The 20,227-nt window shown below is 34.1% G+C and overlaps 2 protein-coding genes across 2 annotated transcripts; one reads left to right on the forward strand and one right to left on the reverse strand.

The window, feature by feature from the left end:
• Positions 1–7,431: 7,431 nt before the first annotated feature.
• LOC132918330 (uncharacterized) lies at positions 7,432–10,832 on the forward strand. The gene is made up of 2 exons (XM_060979512.1): positions 7,432–9,029; positions 9,572–10,832. Exons 1-2 carry the CDS (start codon positions 8,918–8,920, stop codon positions 10,588–10,590), a joined length of 1,131 nt encoding a protein of 376 aa, XP_060835495.1. The 5' UTR covers positions 7,432–8,917; the 3' UTR covers positions 10,591–10,832.
• A 2,250-nt stretch (positions 10,833–13,082) lies between these two features.
• LOC132918226 (mucin-2-like) lies at positions 13,083–16,559 on the reverse strand. The gene is made up of 2 exons (XM_060979359.1): positions 14,963–16,559; positions 13,083–14,420 (listed from the first exon to the last, which is right to left on the reverse strand). Exons 1-2 carry the CDS (start codon positions 15,072–15,074, stop codon positions 13,330–13,332), a joined length of 1,203 nt encoding a protein of 400 aa, XP_060835342.1. The 5' UTR covers positions 15,075–16,559; the 3' UTR covers positions 13,083–13,329.
• Positions 16,560–20,227: the final 3,668 nt, after the last annotated feature.

Below are 20,227 nucleotides of genomic sequence, written 5' to 3' on the forward strand. Positions count from 1 at the left end.
TGATTAAAAAAAGTCTGTGACCCTTTTCATTATTTAGCAGCTAATACTAAACTTTTTTTTTAAAAAAACTGTTTTAGTAATATAATAATATAATATAATCATACTCAATATTATATATTCATAATATCGTATGAGTAATTGTTGGCACCTTTCCAGTATCAATTATCATAGAAGTTTCCATAAACGGGTCAATAACCTCGCATACCTAGTTCTAGTTCCTACATGGTTACACCTCTATTATAGCTGCGTGCGTGGTTCTGCGATTGAGTTGGTTAGAAACGCTTTGTCGAATAAAACGTGCAAATTCGGTTATGAGGTAATTATATATCACACGTGTTGTTTTTATTATTATTATTCTATGCGTTTATTTTATCATACTATTAAAGTCACGTTTCTCGTTTGAAGCTTTTGTCGTACAAACGCGTCGGAATTGTATAATATATTATATTGCATAAAAAGTCAAATCTCGTCTATAGACTGAACTTTTTTTTTTGTGAAAAACTCGCGCCGGGGAAGTGGAAGCAATATTTTTTCCACGTACACTACACTAAGGTTTTAAAGCGGGTGATTTTGCTGAATATTGAAAATAAAACATTATGTTTTTTATTTATTGACATTAAATATCGATAAATTATTTACGTATACAATCGTATATTCCGAGAATAACCCATTCAATTTAAAACAAAACACGGAAAGAGCGTAATTGCGGATATTATAATGATCCCACGACAATAATATGACTAGTTTCGAAAGCACTCATTCAAGTTATGGATTGTGAAAACTATATCGAATTTAAATAATAATATTAATTACCATTAAATTTAGTCATTCAAATACAATAATTCGCACTAATAAGTTTTAAATTAAACACGCCCTTTAATTTGATAGTAGTCCCCGAATCGATCTTTTAGGTTTTTTTCATCCGAATAAGATTGCATAGGTTTATTCCGTATTTTTTTTAAACTGTATAAGTGTTTTACTGACATTATTTAAACCTCATTAGGTTTTTAGTACCTATTGCGCAACGTATATACGAACCCTACAGGTTTAGATTACACCTTACGTTTGTTTTCATCCATATCATGAATAATTCAAAATAATGGCACATTGTTACCATTATAATACTATTGTACTATTGTGTATTTTATCAAAGTATATGGTTAGACATAGACTTCCAATTATAATAATTGCCTTCAATGTACACTATTTTTTTTTTAAATTATACTCGTTAAATCTTTATTTAAAGACTTAAAGATTTATATTGTGACGTTGGTGCGAAATTTCTTGTACCAACCTGTGCATATTTCTATGGAGTATTTGTGTAATGAATTTGAATAAACAACTACATTGTTATGTTTGGGATGAAATTGTATATACTATAGTTATACCACTAAGGCCCAAATTTATTTTCTCTAAACGCCATCTAAGAAATATCCAAAGACGTGTTTTAATCACATACTTTTAATAACTTTAATAATAACATTAACTATTGTTTTTTTTATTTTTCATTTTATTATGAAAAATCTAATACGTATTTAAGTATACATTTAATTATTCTAAGACTAACTAACTATCACATCGTTTGGGTATATATTATTATAATATGTCGTACAATCCATAACATTCTGCATAATAAAATGAATTTTTATAATATTTAAGCATATATTCTAAACAGGAGCAAAGTATACATGTGATTTCACGATGCAATATTATAATATTATGCATAACAATAACAATTTTCAAACTAGACTATAAAATAATAAATGAAACCTATGAATCTAATCAACGATTAACAAAATTAATAAAAATTTGAATTTTATTAATCTTAAAAATAACTTATTTTATTTAAAACATTACTTTATAGGGAATATTTGCATAGTTATAGTTCAATAATTTGGTATAGAAAGCAAATCTAGTTCTTTACGGTGTTTTTTTTTAGTCCAAAGAGACCCCCACAATAATACAGTCGTGATATTTTCTGATATGATTTGGTAAATTTGGACACTATTAATGTTTATTAAATTAGTAAATGTGGTAGGTACCATAATGTCTAATTTTAAAGGTTTTTTTTCTCATTTTAATACAATGAATACTGCATTCAAGTTTCATTATATTATACCTTACTATGTAAAGTGTTTCTTTTTATTCATTAATATTTTAACTATATCGCTATTATATAATAGCGGCTATATAGCCGAATTAATTATAAAATACTTATAAGTATGACCTTGTAACAAAATACAAAATGTTTTCTATACAGAATAAATGACTGTTGTAACAACAATGAAAGTTGATAGTACACTTAAAATATTATAAAAAACGTATTTTGTTTCTTCTGCGCAGGCTATAGATAGACTTCAAAGTGTATTATATTTGTATCTAACAGAACATAAATTGTAATCAACAATATTACTATCTTTAACTCAAAAACCCCGCTGTGCAGATGAAAGTAAATTTTTAACGATTGGCCAGTAATATGAATAATATGTCAAAATACAAAAGTGTGTAGTCGAAAATACTACTATAACTTATCAACTAAGAAATGCCAAATCTATAGCTGTCATTTCTGATGATGATATTTGGCAGAGCATATATTATTATATACTTAGTAAAAAATATATTTTTTTTTTTAAATACTTAAGTAAGTAGTAATGATTTAAACTATAAATATGAGTTTTGTAAAAATTCATCAATCATCTCAACATTTAAGATATATTGTAAACGAGTTGATATAATGATTATACTGGTTAGTACTGGTGTTCGTTTGATAACGAAACAAAATTTATATTATTATAGTAGTAGTTCATATTCCATAATAATTAAGAATCTTATAAAAAATAATATTCGACATGGTTTTAATTGAGAGATAATTTGTTCATATATTTTTTTTTCGATTATCACCCCGTGATTCAGATAGGTACCATATTATTAGCAACAGAAAAATACCTGCAGTTACGTTCAAAATTCATAATAAATATGAATACGTATGTCGTCATTTTCATATAAATACAAGGTGGTACAATATTATATTTTATTGTCATTTGTTTTTCGTATAATACAATATTTATTCATACAGGAGCCGCCTAACATAACATCACAGAGGACGCCAACAATGACTTTTTAGAAAAAACTCATTCGGTGCCAAAAAAAAAGATTTGTACAAAAATCAAATTTGAAGGTACACAAATCCCCGTACGATCGGAACAGACAGTAGTCACGTGCGAATTACGACCTTCATAATGTTATGTTTTCTCTCGACCGATTTGGCACTACGATCCAGGTTTTAACGAAGGCCTTTCTATTTGCTGTATTCATATACGGCCGAAAGGGGTTCATTTTGGCCATAAAGACCAATTAAAAACCAGAGGGTAAAATAATTTCACGATTATAAAAAAAAAAAAATTACAAACATAATTATTATATACCAAGGCTAGATCGTAAAATGCACGTGCTGAACGTACACATAACTATTAAATACTTACTGTACTGTCTGAAAATGAAAGGTCGTTCGATGACTAAAGGTTACGTGGAATAGAATACAGCCATATTCCGAGTATATTATAGTCCTTGACATTAGTAATGCGATATGTGTGTGTGAGTTTGTGTTGAAAAAAAACTATTTTTCACAAAATGACAGTATTTCTGTTTTCGTTTTCGGTATCATGTTTAAACCAATATATACGTGAGTAAATAATTTTTACGATTTTTATACAAAAGTCACCCACGTAATCAAACATCAAAATAGACTATTGTGTACGTATGTGAATGTATTTTTAAAGTTGTCCGCAACAAACTGACCGCCTGTAATACGACAACGAAATATTAATAACGGGCACCTACGTAAAAAAAAATTAAAAATGTTTATGAGGTCGCAAGTCCGATCTGACGTCGAATCGGTTCGAATAAAAAATAAAAACCCGAAAACGATCAAAACGATGTTCAGTCATTATTATTCAGTTGTCATCTGTAATAATTTAAAGTAATGAAATGAAACGTACAAACGATGTGCGACTAAACATCACAGAGTCCGCTACAATGCCAAGCTCGGACCACAATGACTACGTATTAAATTTATAATCTGTCGCTCTAGTTTAAAATAATATCATGAAATACCGAAAGGCGTATGTTACCAGTTTTCGATCATAATAATAGGACTCCTTATTCATACAATGCAAAGTAAATAACGAAATTAAAACGTATAAAATTAGTTATCAGATCTGTCGATAGAGCTCATTGTGGCTGAGTTTCCATCGCCATCACTATATATATATATATATATATATATATATATATATATATATATGCGTTCTCCGCAACTACCATAATAATACAATATTAATATAACTGAGTGGTGCATAATACAGCTCCCATAGAAATAGTTTCAACAATACTAATTTTAAATTATAAACTTTAATAATTGCTTGAAATTACGTTTTAATTATTAATGTGTCGCAGTGAGAATACCATAAATGTACAGGCCATTTATTTATGTATTCAAACTTAAAAATATTGTTATGAGCATATTAAATTCAATTGAAAAAAAATGTAAATTTTGAATTGTTTGCATTCGAATAAGTTCATAACGATCGAGCAATGTCGTTACATCGCCGTCGAAATTTTTTAACTCGAACATTTTCCATGTAAGAGCCTACGTGGGCAATTAAATCAAATATTACAATATGATGTATAATAAAATACTTACTTTTGCTTATATCGATTGTATTATGATTTCGTATATTAATCAGTGATTAATAATCAGTAATCGACAATAAAAACATCTGAATCCGAATGAAAAAAAAAAACTATTAAAAATATGAACTTTTAGGAAACTATCAAAGTAAACGAAATTCTAAAAGATTAAAATTTAATCGATCAATCATAGGCCATAGCACATAAATAAAAAAAATCCCTTAACATCCTTAACACACTGAAAATATTTTTATGATGATATAAATTATATTGTAACAATTTTTTTTTTGTTTTTAATTTGCAGCTCTAGTAAGTAGCACCTACTTTGGTATTATTTCATTCAAATATTGTATGCGTTTATGTGTTTTTGCCGACAATATTTATTTTTTTTTTTTTAAAGCAATTATTTTACTACCTACGAAAAGTAATTTTTTCGTCTAAATGTAATAATACAAAAAAGATATTTTTCTGTTTCACATGCTTTGAACTCGCGTCAAAAAAAAGGTTATACTTAAATTCTATACTAAAAACACGTGTTTATTTTTTTTTTATTATTGTTGATCAAAGGTAAAATTATGGAAATACCATTAAGTACAATCTATGTTTAGGTATAAACTGCTCTGTTTGAGTTTAAAAATGTTTAAGAAACAACATAGCCTATAACATACATCAGTAGTAATTAACGTTTACTCAATAAACTTTTAAAAGCTGTTGTAATTACATTAAGTAAACGTTGTAAACAATAAGTGTTTAACAAAATTTACTTTTTGTCAGTAAAAAAAATAAGTAGTAATAAAATATTAGAAAATGAAGTATCAACGTTATTTTATATAAATAACTCAATAAGTATTTACTAATATGTAATTTTCATTGTATTGCGTTAGTTAAAAATAAAATTGTAATAATATTATTCCACAGATATACCTACTATATTACATATATTATACTATACAAATTAATTTTATAAAGCAGCAGGGTATTAAAATTTATTTTAAAATTATCCTTAAGGATAATTAATAATTTTAATCCTCAAATAATTATAAAATTATTTACATTTCAAAACATTTGTAATGCGGAAGTGGAATCCAAAACATGTATTATTCCGTGGTAGGAAAAAACTTAAATCAAGTGACTAGAGGTTTGAAAAATTCATGATATTTTCTTAAGCTCTTTAAACCGAAAACTTTGCACTACTTATATTTATTCGATGCTATTGAAGAGCAGACTATAAATGTTAAACTTTCAAATTCTCTATTCTAAAAAGATTAATGGAAATAAATACGTCGCAAACAACGAATAAAGAATCAGAATCCTGTATGGTAATATGGGTGAAGAAGGACGTGTTACTTTGTCAGTATATTCAATATTACAATATGCTGTCGTCATCAACTGGACGTTCGTTTTCGAGTGGTACAGTTGTTATAGTCATCGTTAAAAACGCTTTTATACATAATAATTATGAATGAAATTAAAATAAAAGACTTTAGAACAATAAATATACGTGACCAATAAAATAGGTGTAACTAATCCGTTTTGCCAATTTAAACAATATTGTGGTTTTCGACATAAAACAAAATATGGATCATACTATCGATTAAGCGTATCTAGTAATAACTCAAAAATCAACCTCCAAACATACTATAAGGCCATTATAACGATCGGCAAAACAGATCAGAACAGAAAAGTGTGGTATAGTGAATAGGGATTTTACGTATTATTTTAACCGAATAATAATAATTGCATTACAGTTTAACCATAACGTATGAATAATAATTAAAATATTTCAACGTCAGTGATTAAACGGTGAGATAATGTAGATATATCCCCTGTATGGTCTATTTTTGTATTTAATAAATGAATACACAAAATACATAATCAGTTTATTGTACATTATCTTTAAATTAAAATAAAATAAAAAATATACTAACACAGAATAACTATATAAATCTACACTAATTTATATGCCAACTAATTATAGGTATTTTAACTTTTAATTTTTTGTTCGACGGGGGATTTTTCCATATAGTGTGAGGGGAATGCACGGGGAAGGTTCTAAACTTCTAAATTCTTCTTTTCTTTTTATTATCATTCTTCTTCTTATTATTATTATAAATACTATTATTTTTATTATTATTTTAATTATCTCATTCCCAATTTCGTTGCCTATTATTATATTTATATAGCTATTATACTATTTATTATTATTATTATAATAACTTTTATTTAAATTGTGTGTTCATCGGCGTTTGCACAATTGGGGTTTCGATGGTTTCTTGTTATCTTTTACAAAACACGAGACCGGTCCTGTGTTATCGCTTATCGCTAATGAACCGGGTATAAAAGGCCCTGCGAAACGACCAGCATTCACATTCACTGTCTTTCCTCCGTCGTAGCAAGACCCACCACGGGCAGACTTGCGCGACTAGGAAAGGCATCTGAATTCTGAGGTCTTTATTTTTTGCCAAATATTTTTTGACTTTTAGCATATTATGTTGCCTGCACATTATATTGCCTTTACTCGTATTATTAAACAGTGATTTTATTCATATCTATTATTCGCAGCTCTAGCATATGCTAAGCCCAAGTTCTGGTATGCACAAACAGGATTCGACCTCGGCCTTGTTCCGCGGCCTATATAAGTCTGAAACTTTTCGAGCAGTGTTTGGCGTATTGCGTTTGCGCGAACACTGATCGTTACATCTGTATTAAATATTTGCGTTAGTACATATTATCATATTTCATTTTTTTTTTTTGTTCCCTTATTATGCCAAAAACAATCACTCGTAGGAATACGTTATTCGTAAGTGTTCAACTAGGTATGTTTTCCAAACAGTACGTATATTCTGATCCGATAATTCGGTGGCTGCGATGCCGTTGAATGACATACGAATCTGTTCGAAATGTTGTACACATTACGATAACGTTAATTTCTTTTTTAGCGTTTGTAAAATTTTACATTTTCTTCTTATATAATAATGAAACGTAAATAATTAACTAATAATAATTACTATCGTCAATCATCTTTTATTCTTATTATTATTATAATTATTTTATTTTTAAGACAACTTTTATTTATATTGTGCGATTATCGGCTATTGCACTTTTAGGGTTTCGACGGTTTCTTGTTATCTGTCACAGAACACCGGAACGGTCTTGTGTTATCGTTAATGAAACAGGTATAAAAGGCCCTGTGTAACGACCAGAATTGACATTCGCTGTCTTTCCTCCGTCGTAGCAAGACCCACCCGGGCAGACTTGCGCGATTAAGGAAGGCATCTGATGTCTATATTTTTTTCAGAGATTTTTTGATTTTTAGCATATTTTATGTTGCCTTCACATTATATCGCTTTTACTCAAATTGTTAAATAGTTATTTTATTCATACCTATTCGTAGCTCAAGCTCTGGTATGCACAAACAAAATTCGACCTTGGCTTTATTCCGTGGCTTATATAAGTCTGGCACAGTTCGGGCGCACGACTGCCAGTATTTGGTGAGTTGCGGTTGCGGGAACACTAATCGTTCACGTCTGTATTAAATATTTGTGTATTTTATTTTTTTTTTATATTCCCTTATTACGCCATAAACAATCACTCGTAGGAATACGTTATTCGTAAGTGTTCAAGTATGTTTTCCAAACAAAACGTATATTCGTAAAACCCCGTTTCCCTGTGCGTATTGTCATTGGCGACACGCGCAGGGCTACGGCTGGTTACGTTCCGCAGAAATGACGATTCGCGCCTACGTCAGATCTAGTGAGCAGATGGCACAGTTCCAGTGACTCTTAAGGGTTCCGCGTTACGGGTGTATTGCTCTCGTTTGAGCTGCCCGTCTTGTGTGCTACTGTAATGATCTGACAACGCGTGCGATTCGATTCTGATCCGATTATTCGGTGGCTGCGATGTCGTTGAATGACATACGAATCTGTTCGAAACGTTGTACACATTACGATAACGTTAATTAACGTCCGTCCAATCCATTATTTATTTTTTAATGGTTATAATAATTAATAAAAACTATAATAGTTTTTTATATTTTTTTTAATTTTTGTAATAATTTCTGGCTATTATCACTTATACTGGCCATAATAAGATGTGCGCGTTCCCTATAAATAGCCAGGTAAACAGTTTAAACGGTTTAAACAGTTGACAAAAGTATAGTGCATAATTATTATTGCTAACGGAATTATTATTGGTAAATATTTCCTTATATTTTCTGAAATCGTAAATCATGCTAACATTAAGTTATCTGGCGTGGCCATATCTAATGGCTGTAAAAAATAAATTGTTTTCCGATTGCAAGATGAAAGAACCAGAAAGAAAAGATAATGAAAAAATATCTGGTAAATAATATTTATTAAAGTATATTATTAATATCCAGGTTTAATTCGATTAACCGTACATCAATTATCTGGTCCGTCAATTATCCACCTCAAAAAATGTATGTTCAAATTTATTTTTCGTTTAATTTAATTCAGTTTTATCATTTTTTATGTTCATTTTATCGTGTATATATTATGAAATGCAAGATTATTTTATTATCTTTAATGGCTTTTATATCATATTATAGGTACGTTATACATAGAGTAAATTAGTTTACTTTATTTTTAATACTTAGGTAGTTAATTATCTGTATAAATAAATTATCGGTACCCCTCCCCCTCGGTCATAATTAATGCAGAATATCGACGCTATGTATGATGATATTTACCAGAAAGATATATAGGGAAACAAATTTCATGCCGGTTTCGCACCAAAATGGTGGTGTCATGTCTTAAACTCGCGACACCCACAGCACACCCACACCCCAACACCACCACAAACAGATAACGGCAGGTAACAATAATTATTGGTTATTTTTTGTTTTATCATTGCCCGCACACAGCCAACAACAGCAACATAGTGGAAAAACGATCAACGGCCACCACTCCCCTACAGCAAGCCGCGGAACTGCTGGAACGTAGCCAGCAGTTACTAAAGGCCGCGTACGCGGAGGCAGCCGTCCACGCAACAACGGAGACAGCCGCCCATGCGACTTCGGAGGCAGCCACCCAGTCGACTACGGAGGCAGCCGCCCAGTCGACTTCGGAGGCAGCCACCCAGTCGACTACGGAGGCAGCCGCCCAGTCGACTTCGGAGGCAGCCGCCCACGCGACTACGGAGGCACGGGTGCGCCGGATGTCCATGCAAGAGCTATTGCGAGACCCGGCACTGTGGGTAGCCTACACCCGCGGGTGGGACGATTGCGCGGGCAAGGCGACCAACGTGAATCCCAAACCCGCGGTAACCGACAGGTCCCAGAGCCCAAGACGGCCGGTACAGCCAGCTGGCACATCGCGACCGCCACCGATACCGCAGTCTGCACGGTTGCCCCGACCACCCCCCCAACCGCTAATGGCAGTACTGGTCCCACGACCAAAATTTTTCAAACCGCCAACACCGCCCGCGACGAGGAAAGTCAATCAAAAAAGTGCCCAAAGGCCACCGACAACAGCGCCATCACAAAACTCGTGGCAACGCCGGAACCAGTCTCGGATTACCGAATACCCGGGACAGAAAAAGGCCGGCAAACCCACCACCTCCCAACAGTACCGCCTAGAAAAACCGGCACCCTCAACCACCCAACCGGCACCAGGCCCAAAGTCGCTGGTGGCAACGACCACGCCTGTCCCCGAGGCCAAGACACCGGAGGTAGCAATGCCTACCGGACAAACCGAGGCCTCCGCCATTTCAATTCCGGTAGATACGAAGGTATCACCGGTTGAGAAGAAGGAGTTGCTGTGTGACATGATGGATGTTGGTCCCCCAGACGACGTGGACACGGTGTTCCAAATCACCAGCCCCGACTCCACGACGCCACCCCGACATGGGTATACCATGCATACATGGTATACATGTCTATAGACAGTCCGGAGCGCGACCGCTACACAAACTGTCTACGCCAGCCAGTGATCCACCCACACACCCACCGGAAGCGGCCGGACAACCGCCGTTACTATTCTGTGATTGATACGATGATAGCATACAACACGTGTGTCAGCTCGATTATATTATTGTCTAGCCGTTGCACCACATAATAACAAAATTGTTGCACCTAGTTTTGTTTAACCTGTTATATTGTAAAATACACTGTTTCATACTTCATATCTAATATGGTTTAATTTTTTCAACTTAAGATAATCCTGACATTGCAATTATTACTCTGAGTATAATTGAGCCTTTACTTGAGTATGAAAGTATGATCCACGTTCATTGATAGCTCAAAATCAATCCATTATTTATTTATTTTTAATATTACCCAGGTGCAATCAGTGACGTTCTTACGGGGGGGATCAGGGTGTCATATCCCCCCGTTTGGATTTTTCGGTAATGATACATTATCTACAAAATATATATATATACTATCTATAAAAATATCAAACGTTTTTCATATGAAATTTCATATTAATACGTCTCATATTAAAAATTAAGACTAAATATAAGGTAGGTATCACCCAATAAAAAATTCAATATAAAATGTATGACCTAAATATTAAATAATTAGGTATTCTTGTCGTATGCGGTCTACCGCCCGTTCCTACATACGTCATATATGGTCTACCACGCATGTTTCTATATATGATTATGTCTATACCACTACCACATAGGTAAAAAAAATCATAAATTAATACAAATATAAGATTATAATATATTAATAATAGTAATAATTCAATAATATACACGTCACAGTCTAATCCTATACATAAAAATATATATAAAATATATGTATTAATTCATTATATGTGTAGGTATTATAGATACAATATAAAATGTCAATATATTGTATTGAAAATTAAAAATGTGATTTAACATTTTTTAAAAAACATTATAATATATTGTCATTTTCATAGGCGCAAATAGCGTTTGAGATTTGGGGGAGAGGCTGCAGCCCTGCTACTGAATGAAGCATTTATGCAAGTAATCAGCACTTTATAAAAAATGTTTTAATACAACATATAGGTATATACACAATATACCTAAGTACCTAACAGGTATACCTGTTATTATAGTATATTGCAGTGGTTCTTAACCTTTTTTGAATGACGGAACACTTAACATTTTACAAGATTTTCGCGGAACACAACCGTTAAATAAAATAGTAGTACATACATTTTTAATTTTTTAATATATTAAACAATGAATGTATAGCATAAAATTGTTTGCATGACATACATGTTAGTGTTAGTCACTAAAAAATAATAAAATAATAAAAAGAGTTAAAAAAAATTTAAAAATTTGAAATTGAATACTTTGTATGAGATATTTGTGCCTGATGATTTTTACAGATATTTTCAATATCTGGCCGTATGTACGATATTGCTACTCTCATTTCCTCTTCAATATTTGTCAGCCTTTCTCGTTTCTTTGTTTTGATATTCGTCAGTGTTGAAAATCCAAGCTCACATAAGTATGAGGTTGAAAATTGTAAAATTGTCAATATCTATACGTATGTTATCGAAGTATGGTGGAGATTATCGTATAATATAATAATAATAATGTATATTAATATATTATATAGTATACTGACACATTATATTATTCGTAAGTTAACGATAACGTTTTTGTGTACAAAAATAAACCAACAAAACCTAAAATGATTCTATTTTGAAAGAATTTTTTTTTCACTGATTTTAAAATTTTGGCGGAACACATATACGAAGTCCACGGAACACCGGTTAAGAACCACTGGTATATTGTATACTTTATAGCCCGTATAAGCGTAAAAAATATGACGTATAGGTACTTACGTATAATTTGCTGTAACTCAAAAACGAATAATTGTAAATTCTTGAAATTTTTACCGAATATTTATATTAGCGTTATCTATTTTGCTATTTATAGACAATTGAAAATCTCGATTTTTCTGTTTTTTTTTTTGTTTTGAAATGCCTATAAAAAATTTGGCAATCCAAAAAATCTTTTTTTTTTTTTTATTGAAAATAGAATATTTACAATCTGTGTTTAACATCACAATAAGTAAATTAGATAATTTATGTACATATTTAACTTGAATAATTTGAAGAGGGAGGCCAACCAGTGATGGAACCCAACGTGAATTTATTTTAGATTAGCAAATCTCTGCAATATTTTCTTTTGAACCTATGGATGGGATTTATGGGTTGAATAGATGAGATTTGTGATACTAAAGGGTTAGTATGGGAAGGTAGTTTGAAGTAGAGGGATCTGTAATGTTTGGTGGCTAATTGGTCAACTGACTCAATTTTTAGGTCAGAGTGTAGTGAAGAGTTGGAAACAAACCAAGGAGCAGACGTTATCATACGGAGGATAATGGACTGGAATGCTTGTATCGTGCGAATTTGGGACGTCTTTGCACAAGTAGAAAAAATTAAACCATATTAGATATGAAGTATGAAACAGTGTATTTTACAATATAACAGGTTAAACAAAACTAGGTGCAACAATTTTGTTACTATGTGGTGCAACGGCTAGACAATAATATAATCGAGCTGACACACGTGTTGTATGCTATCATCGTATCAATCACAGAATAGTAACGGCGGTTGTCCGGCCGCTTCCGGTGGGTGTGTGGGTGGATCACTGGCTGGCGTAGACAGTTTGTGTAGCGGTCGCGCTCCGGACTGTCTATAGACATGTATACCATGTATGCATAGTATACCCATGTCGGGGTGGCGTCGTGGAGTCGGGGCTGGTGATTTGGAACACCGTGTCCACGTCGTCTGGGGGACCAACATCCATCATGTCACACAGCAACTCCTTCTTCTCAACCGGTGATACCTTCGTATCGACCGGAATTGAAATGGCGGAGGCCTCGGTTTGTCCGGTAGGAATTGCTACCTCCGGTGTCTTGGCCTCGGGGACAGGCGTGGTCGTTGCCACCAGCGACTTTGGGCCTGGTGCCGGTTGGGTGGTTGAGGGTGCCGGTTTTTCTAGGCGGTACTGTTGGGAGGTGGTGGGTTTGCCGGCCTTTTTCTGTCCCGGGTATTCGGTAATCCGAGACTGGTTCCGGCGTTGCCACGAGTTTTGTGATGGCGCTGTTGTCGGTGGCCTTTGTGCACTTTTTTGGTTCACTTTCCTCGTCGCGGGCGGTGTTGGCGGTTTGAAAAATTTTGGTCGTGGGACCAGTACTGCCATTAGTGGTTGGGGGGGTGGTCGGGGCAACCGTGCAGACTGCGGTATCGGGGGCGGTCGCGATGTGCCAGCTGGCTGTACCGGCCGTCTTGGGCTCTGGGACCTGTCGGTTACCGCGGGTTTGGGATTCACGTTGGTCGCCTTGCCCGCGCAATCGTCCCACCCGCGGGTGTAGGCTACCCACAGTGCCGGGTCCCGCAATAGCTCTTGCATGGACATCCGGCGCACCCGTGCCTCCGTAGTCGCGTGGGCGGCTGCCTCCGTAGTCGACTGGGTGGCTGCCTCCGAAGTCGACTGGGCGGCTGCCTCCGTAGTCGACTGGGTGGCTGCCTCCGAAGTCGCGTGGGCGGCTGCCTCCGTAATCGACTGGGTGGCTGCCTCCGAAGTCGCGTGGGCGGCTGCCTCCGTAGTCGCGTGGGCGGCTGCCTCCGTAGTCGCATGGGCGGCTGTCTCCGTTGTTGCGTGGACGGCTGCCTCCGCGTACGCGGCCTTTAGTAACTGCTGGCTACGTTCCAGCAGTTCCGTGGCTTGCTGTAGGGGAGTGGTGGCCGTTGATCGTTTTTCCACTATGTTGCTGTTGTTGGCTGTGTGCGGGCAATGATAAAACAAAAAATAACCAATAATTATTGTTACCTGCCGTTATCTGTTTGTGGTGGTGTTGGGGTGTGGGTGTGCTGTGGGTGTCGCGAGTTTAAGACATGACACCACCATTTTGGTGCGAAACCGGCATGAAATTTGTTTCCCTATATATCTTTCTGGTAAATATCATCATACATAGCGTCGATATTCTGCATTAATTATGACCGAGGGGGAGGGGTACCGATAATTTATTTATACAGATAATTAACTACCTAAGTATTAAAAATAAAGTAAACTAATTTACTCTGTGTATAACGTACCTATAATATGATATAAAAGCCATTAAAGATAATAAAATAATCTTGCATTTCATAATATATACACGATAAAATGAACATAAAAAATGATAAAACTGAATTAAATTAAACGAAAAATAAATTTGAACATACATTTTTTGAGGTGGATAATTGACGGACCAGATAATTGATGTACGGTTAATCGAATTAAACCTGGATATTACTAATATACTTTAATAAATATTATTTACCAGATATTTTTTCATTATCTTTTCTTTCTGGTTCTTTCATCTTGCAATCGGAAAACAATTTATTTTTTACAGCCATTAGATATGGCCACGCCAGATAACTTAATGTTAGCATGATTTACGATTTCAGAAAATATAAGGAAATATTTACCAATAATAATTCCGTTAGCAATAATAATTATGCACTATACTTTTGTCAACTGTTTAAACCGTTTAAACTGTTTACCTGGCTATTTATAGGGAACGCGCACATCTTATTATGGCCAGTATAAGTGATAATAGCCAGAAATTATTACAAAAATTAAAAAAAATATAAAAAACTATTATAGTTTTTATTAATTATTATAACCATTAAAAAATAAATAATGGATTGGACGGTCGTTAATTAACGTTATCGTAATGTGTACAACGTTTCGAACAGATTCGTATGTCATTCAACGACATCGCAGCCACCGAATAATCGGATCAGAATCGAATCGCACGCGTTGTCAGATCATTACAGTGGCACACAAGACGGGCAGCTCAAACGAGAGCAATACACCCGTAACGCGGAACTCTTAAGAGTCACTGGAACTGTGCCATCTGCTCACTAGATCTGACGTACGCGCGAATCGTCATTTCTGCGGAACGTAACCAGCCGTAGCCCTGCGCGTGTCGCCAATGACAATACGCACAGGGAAACGGGGTTTTACGAATATACGTTTTGTTTGGAAAACATACTTGAACACTTACGAATAACGTATTCCTACGAGTGATTGTTTATGGCGTAATAAGGGAATATAAAAAAAAAATAAAATACACAAATATTTAATACAGACGTGAACGATTAGTGTTCCCGCAACCGCAACTCACCAAATACTGGCAGTCGTGCGCCCGAACTGTGCCAGACTTATATAAGCCACGGAATAAAGCCAAGGTCGAATTTTGTTTGTGCATACCAGAGCTTGAGCTACGAATAGGTATGAATAAAATAACTATTTAACAATTTGAGTAAAAGCGATATAATGTGAAGGCAACATAAAATATGCTAAAAATCAAAAAATCTCTGAAAAAAATATAGACATCAGATGCCTTCCTTAATCGCGCAAGTCTGCCCGGGTGGGTCTTGCTACGACGGAGGAAAGACAGCGAATGTCAATTCTGGTCGTTACACAGGGCCTTTTATACATGGTTCATTAACGATAACACAAGACCGGTCTGGCGTTCTGTGATAGATAACAAGAAACCGTCGAAACCCTAAAAGTGCAAAAGCCGATAATCGCACAATATAAATAAAAGTTGTCTTAAAAATAAAATAATTATAATAATAATAAGAAAAAAAGATGATTGACGATAGTAATTATTATTAGTTAATTATTTACGTTTCATTATTATATAAGAAGAAAATGTAAAATTTTACAAACGCTAAAAAAGAAATTAACGTTATCGTAATGTGTACAACATTTCGAACAGATTCATATGTCATTCAACGGCATCGCAGCCACCGAATTATCGGATCAGAATATACGTACTGTTTGGAAAACATACCTAGTTGAACACTTACGAATAACGTATTCCTACGAGTGATTGTTTTTGGCATAATAAGGGAAAAAAAAAAAAATTAAATATGATAATATGTACTAACGCAAATATTTAATACAGATGTAACGATCAGTGTTCTTGCAAACACAATACGCCAAACACTGCTCGAAAAGTTTCAGACTTATATAGGCCGCGGAACAAGGCCGAGGTCGAATCCTGTTTGTGCATACCAGAACTTGGGCTTAGCAAATGCTAGAGCTGCGAATAATAGATATGAATAAAATCACTGTTTAATAATACGAGTAAAGGCAATATAATGTGCAGGCAACATAATATGCTAAAAGTCAAAAAATATTTGGCAAAAAATAAAGACCTCAGAATTCAGATGCCTTTCCTAGTCGCGCAAGTCTGCCCGTGGTGGGTCTTGCTACGACGGAGGAAAGACAGTGAATGTGAATGCTGGTCGTTTCGCAGGGCCTTTTATACCCGGTTCATTAGCGATAAGCGATAACACAGGACCGGTCTCGTGTTTTGTAAAAGATAACAAGAAACCATCGAAACCCCAATTGTGCAAACGCCGATGAACACACAATTTAAATAAAAGTTATTATAATAATAATAATAAATAGTATAATAGCTATATAAATATAATAATAGGCAACGAAATTGGGAATGAGATAATTAAAATAATAATAAAAATAATAGTATTTATAATAATAATAAGAAGAAGAATGATAATAAAAAGAAAAGAAGAATTTAGAAGTTTAGAACCTTCCCCGTGCATTCCCCTCACACTATATGGAAAAATTCCCCGTCGAACAAAAAATTAAAAGTTAAAATACCTAATTAATGTTTAGTTTTTTACTGAATACACCCAAATGATGAACAAATTTAACTATATATTTATGAGGTACGTAATAAATTTATTATGACGAGCGAAAATAATTTTGCCCAAATATTGTCAATGTACGATTTTTTTTTTCATCCGGAATCGTTTAGATCAATTTACAATATTTTTAATTTCACAGCGATTGTTTAGTCCAGTGAAATAATTTAGTGCGCATAATTACAATATTAATTTATTTTGTATACTCACTCTTATGAGTTATACGGCGTCTATATAATATTATAATGCGTTATATACCAAACAAAAAACGATTTTCAAATAGGTTCGTATAATGCATTATTATACCAACGCCCTCGACGTTATGATATACGGTAGTTCACTTGGACGTAACAACGTCTTACGATAACAACAATAATAGTTGGATTCACCGGACACGGATGTAGCGATAAAGTTCTGCTGTGTATTTTCCAACACGTCCGACGTGCTTTTTTTCACGCCTCAAACGCGGTCAGGGTGTTTTTATGTAATAAAATAAGATAATTATTATCTATCAGACTGAGTCCATTCCACACTGTTTAATATATTATATATATATGTCGTTCACACGCCCGTCGGAATGTTTTTCCAAGATTACACAGCTGTACGGTGAGAAGTTCTGTGCGTATATACGGGCTGATACAGGGTGATTTAACAATAATGCTAACCCTCATTTTTTGTTTATTCAACAATAAATTTATTTCAATTTCAATTTTTACAGCAATTTTTAAATATACTTAAAGACTATATTTTCAAATTCTTGAAATTTTTTGTACTACTTAAAAGTGTCCGGCGGGGAAAATCTTTCTGTTTTCAAATGAAAACCCTCTTTTTTTACTGTAAATTATTAAGTGGATAATTTTTTTGAAAATTTTGAAGTAACTAGTTCAAAATTCAAACGAGTAGTTTTTAAGTTATTAAAATGTTTATATCAAGAATCGTAGTCCTTATTAAAAATTATTTTAAAATATAATACGAAAAAATTAGATCTAGTATTTATTATCCTTGGACCATTTATATGAAATATGTTGACAGATTAATTATAACAAAAATGACTAAAATTATCGTACGTATACACGGTTAAGTAATTCTAAATCTATCCGTTCAAGTTTAGATTTAGACACGTTAATATTTTCAGAAAAATTATCAATTTACAGTATACAATAAGGATGAGCGTTGTCGATTGAAAAACAGAAATTTGTATTTCAACGCGACACTCCCGAAGTAGTGTCAAAAAAAAACAGATCTCGGCTAACCGCATCGTCATCGAAGAAACACAAATCGTCGAGCGTACTTGGTGAAACACCCTGTATACTTATCACGACCACACGGCCACCGCCGACTCCACAGACACGAACGTTTGTTGTGAGCTTTTTTTTGCCCTCTACCCTGCCTCTTCCTATCTTCCCCCGCACGCCCTTCCACCCGCAGTCGATGACGTAACTATAAATAAAAATCGAGGGTCGACGTCGGAATACGGCCCGGCGGCGATGGCGTCGACGATTTGTTTCGACGATAAATATCGTTTAACCGCGACGGGGTTCGGCGGGTATTTTACGACGACGACGACGCTTAAAAACTTGTTCCCGTCGGCGTCGACTAAATTATTATTATTATTATTATTATTATTGATACGGCGGCGTTGAACTTAGGCGACGTCGTCGCGGTGCGACCGTTAATGATAAGACGCGAGGAAAACGGTATACATACATATTATATATCGTACACGTTATCTGCGCTCAGACGAGAACATAATACATCATACACACACACACACACACACACACACACACACACAAACACACGATAATATTATATTATGTTACACGAGTATTGTATTCCGCGTCACTGCAGTAATCTGAAAGAGAAAAAAAATAAACGCTGATAAATCAATAAATGTTTTTTTTAAATTTTTTTGCCGAGCAATGTCAGTGTGATATTATTCTAATAACGTTTGATAGCGCCGCGTACAAACGTATCAGCAGCAGCAGCAGTGGCGCTCTGTCCGTCCGCGTATACAGTGAATAGTTTTTGTGCACTGTATACGAGACACACTTTGTGTGCGTTACGAAAAATCGAGTTAAGCGCTCTTCGTTTCAGCACACGTCGTTCGTACACATATTATGCGAAAACAAAATACCATAATATTGTCGACGAAACACACGTCGTGAAATCCAAAATGTGTCAAAATTATTAGATACTCGTCGAATAGGTAAGATTATGCGACAAGAATATCGTATACCTATAGGTTTGAGAAAAATATATTTAAGATTTTCAGATTTTGCGATAACTCATCGATAGTAATGACAACGGAAAACGAATTAGATAACCGTTTTTTGAAAACGCTTAATTTAGCGATCAGAGCGTATACAGAGTGTACGGGTAGAACGCACTTAAAACTGATTTAAAACTATATAATAGTACTTATAACTGTTAAAAATTCACAAATTATATTATACCGTCGTCGTTGTCTTCGGCGATGAATAATTATTTTCCATGACTATGATTATTGGATTTCACTCAAAAACAGTGGCAAATACCGTTTACGCTGATGATAATTTCTCATTATATACAATATTATTATTATGTATGCATAACACGAATTATACCGCTATCGTATTACTATATTATATGCCTCAGATAATTAAAAGCACAAATTATGCGGATGCGTTCCTATATGATCACAATTTGATTAAACACAATATTATAATATGCATAATTAAATTGTTCTATAAATATTTTTATTGCATATTCACACAGATATACAATCGTTTTCTAAACGAAATCGTCATATTGAGTCGTAACCAACGGGTTGCGATACAACTCGTGAGGTCTGGAAATTACATATTTATTACAATACTATA

This window comes from Rhopalosiphum padi, chromosome 1, assembly GCF_020882245.1.
Source record: "Rhopalosiphum padi isolate XX-2018 chromosome 1, ASM2088224v1, whole genome shotgun sequence".
NCBI lineage: Eukaryota > Metazoa > Arthropoda > Insecta > Hemiptera > Aphididae > Rhopalosiphum > Rhopalosiphum padi.

Bases quoted from the DNA above. Each gene is read 5' to 3' on its own strand.
- LOC132918330 (XM_060979512.1), top strand. From the start codon at position 8,918: ATGCTAACATTAAGTTATCTGGCGTGGCCATATCTAATGGCTGTAAAA. The intron at 9,030-9,571 runs GTAAATAATATT...GCCCGCACACAG, and splicing joins AGATAATGAAAAAATATCTG to CCAACAACAGCAACATAGTG.
- LOC132918226 (XM_060979359.1), bottom strand. From the start codon at position 15,074: ATGCTAACATTAAGTTATCTGGCGTGGCCATATCTAATGGCTGTAAAA. The intron at 14,421-14,962 runs GTAAATAATATT...GCCCGCACACAG, and splicing joins AGATAATGAAAAAATATCTG to CCAACAACAGCAACATAGTG.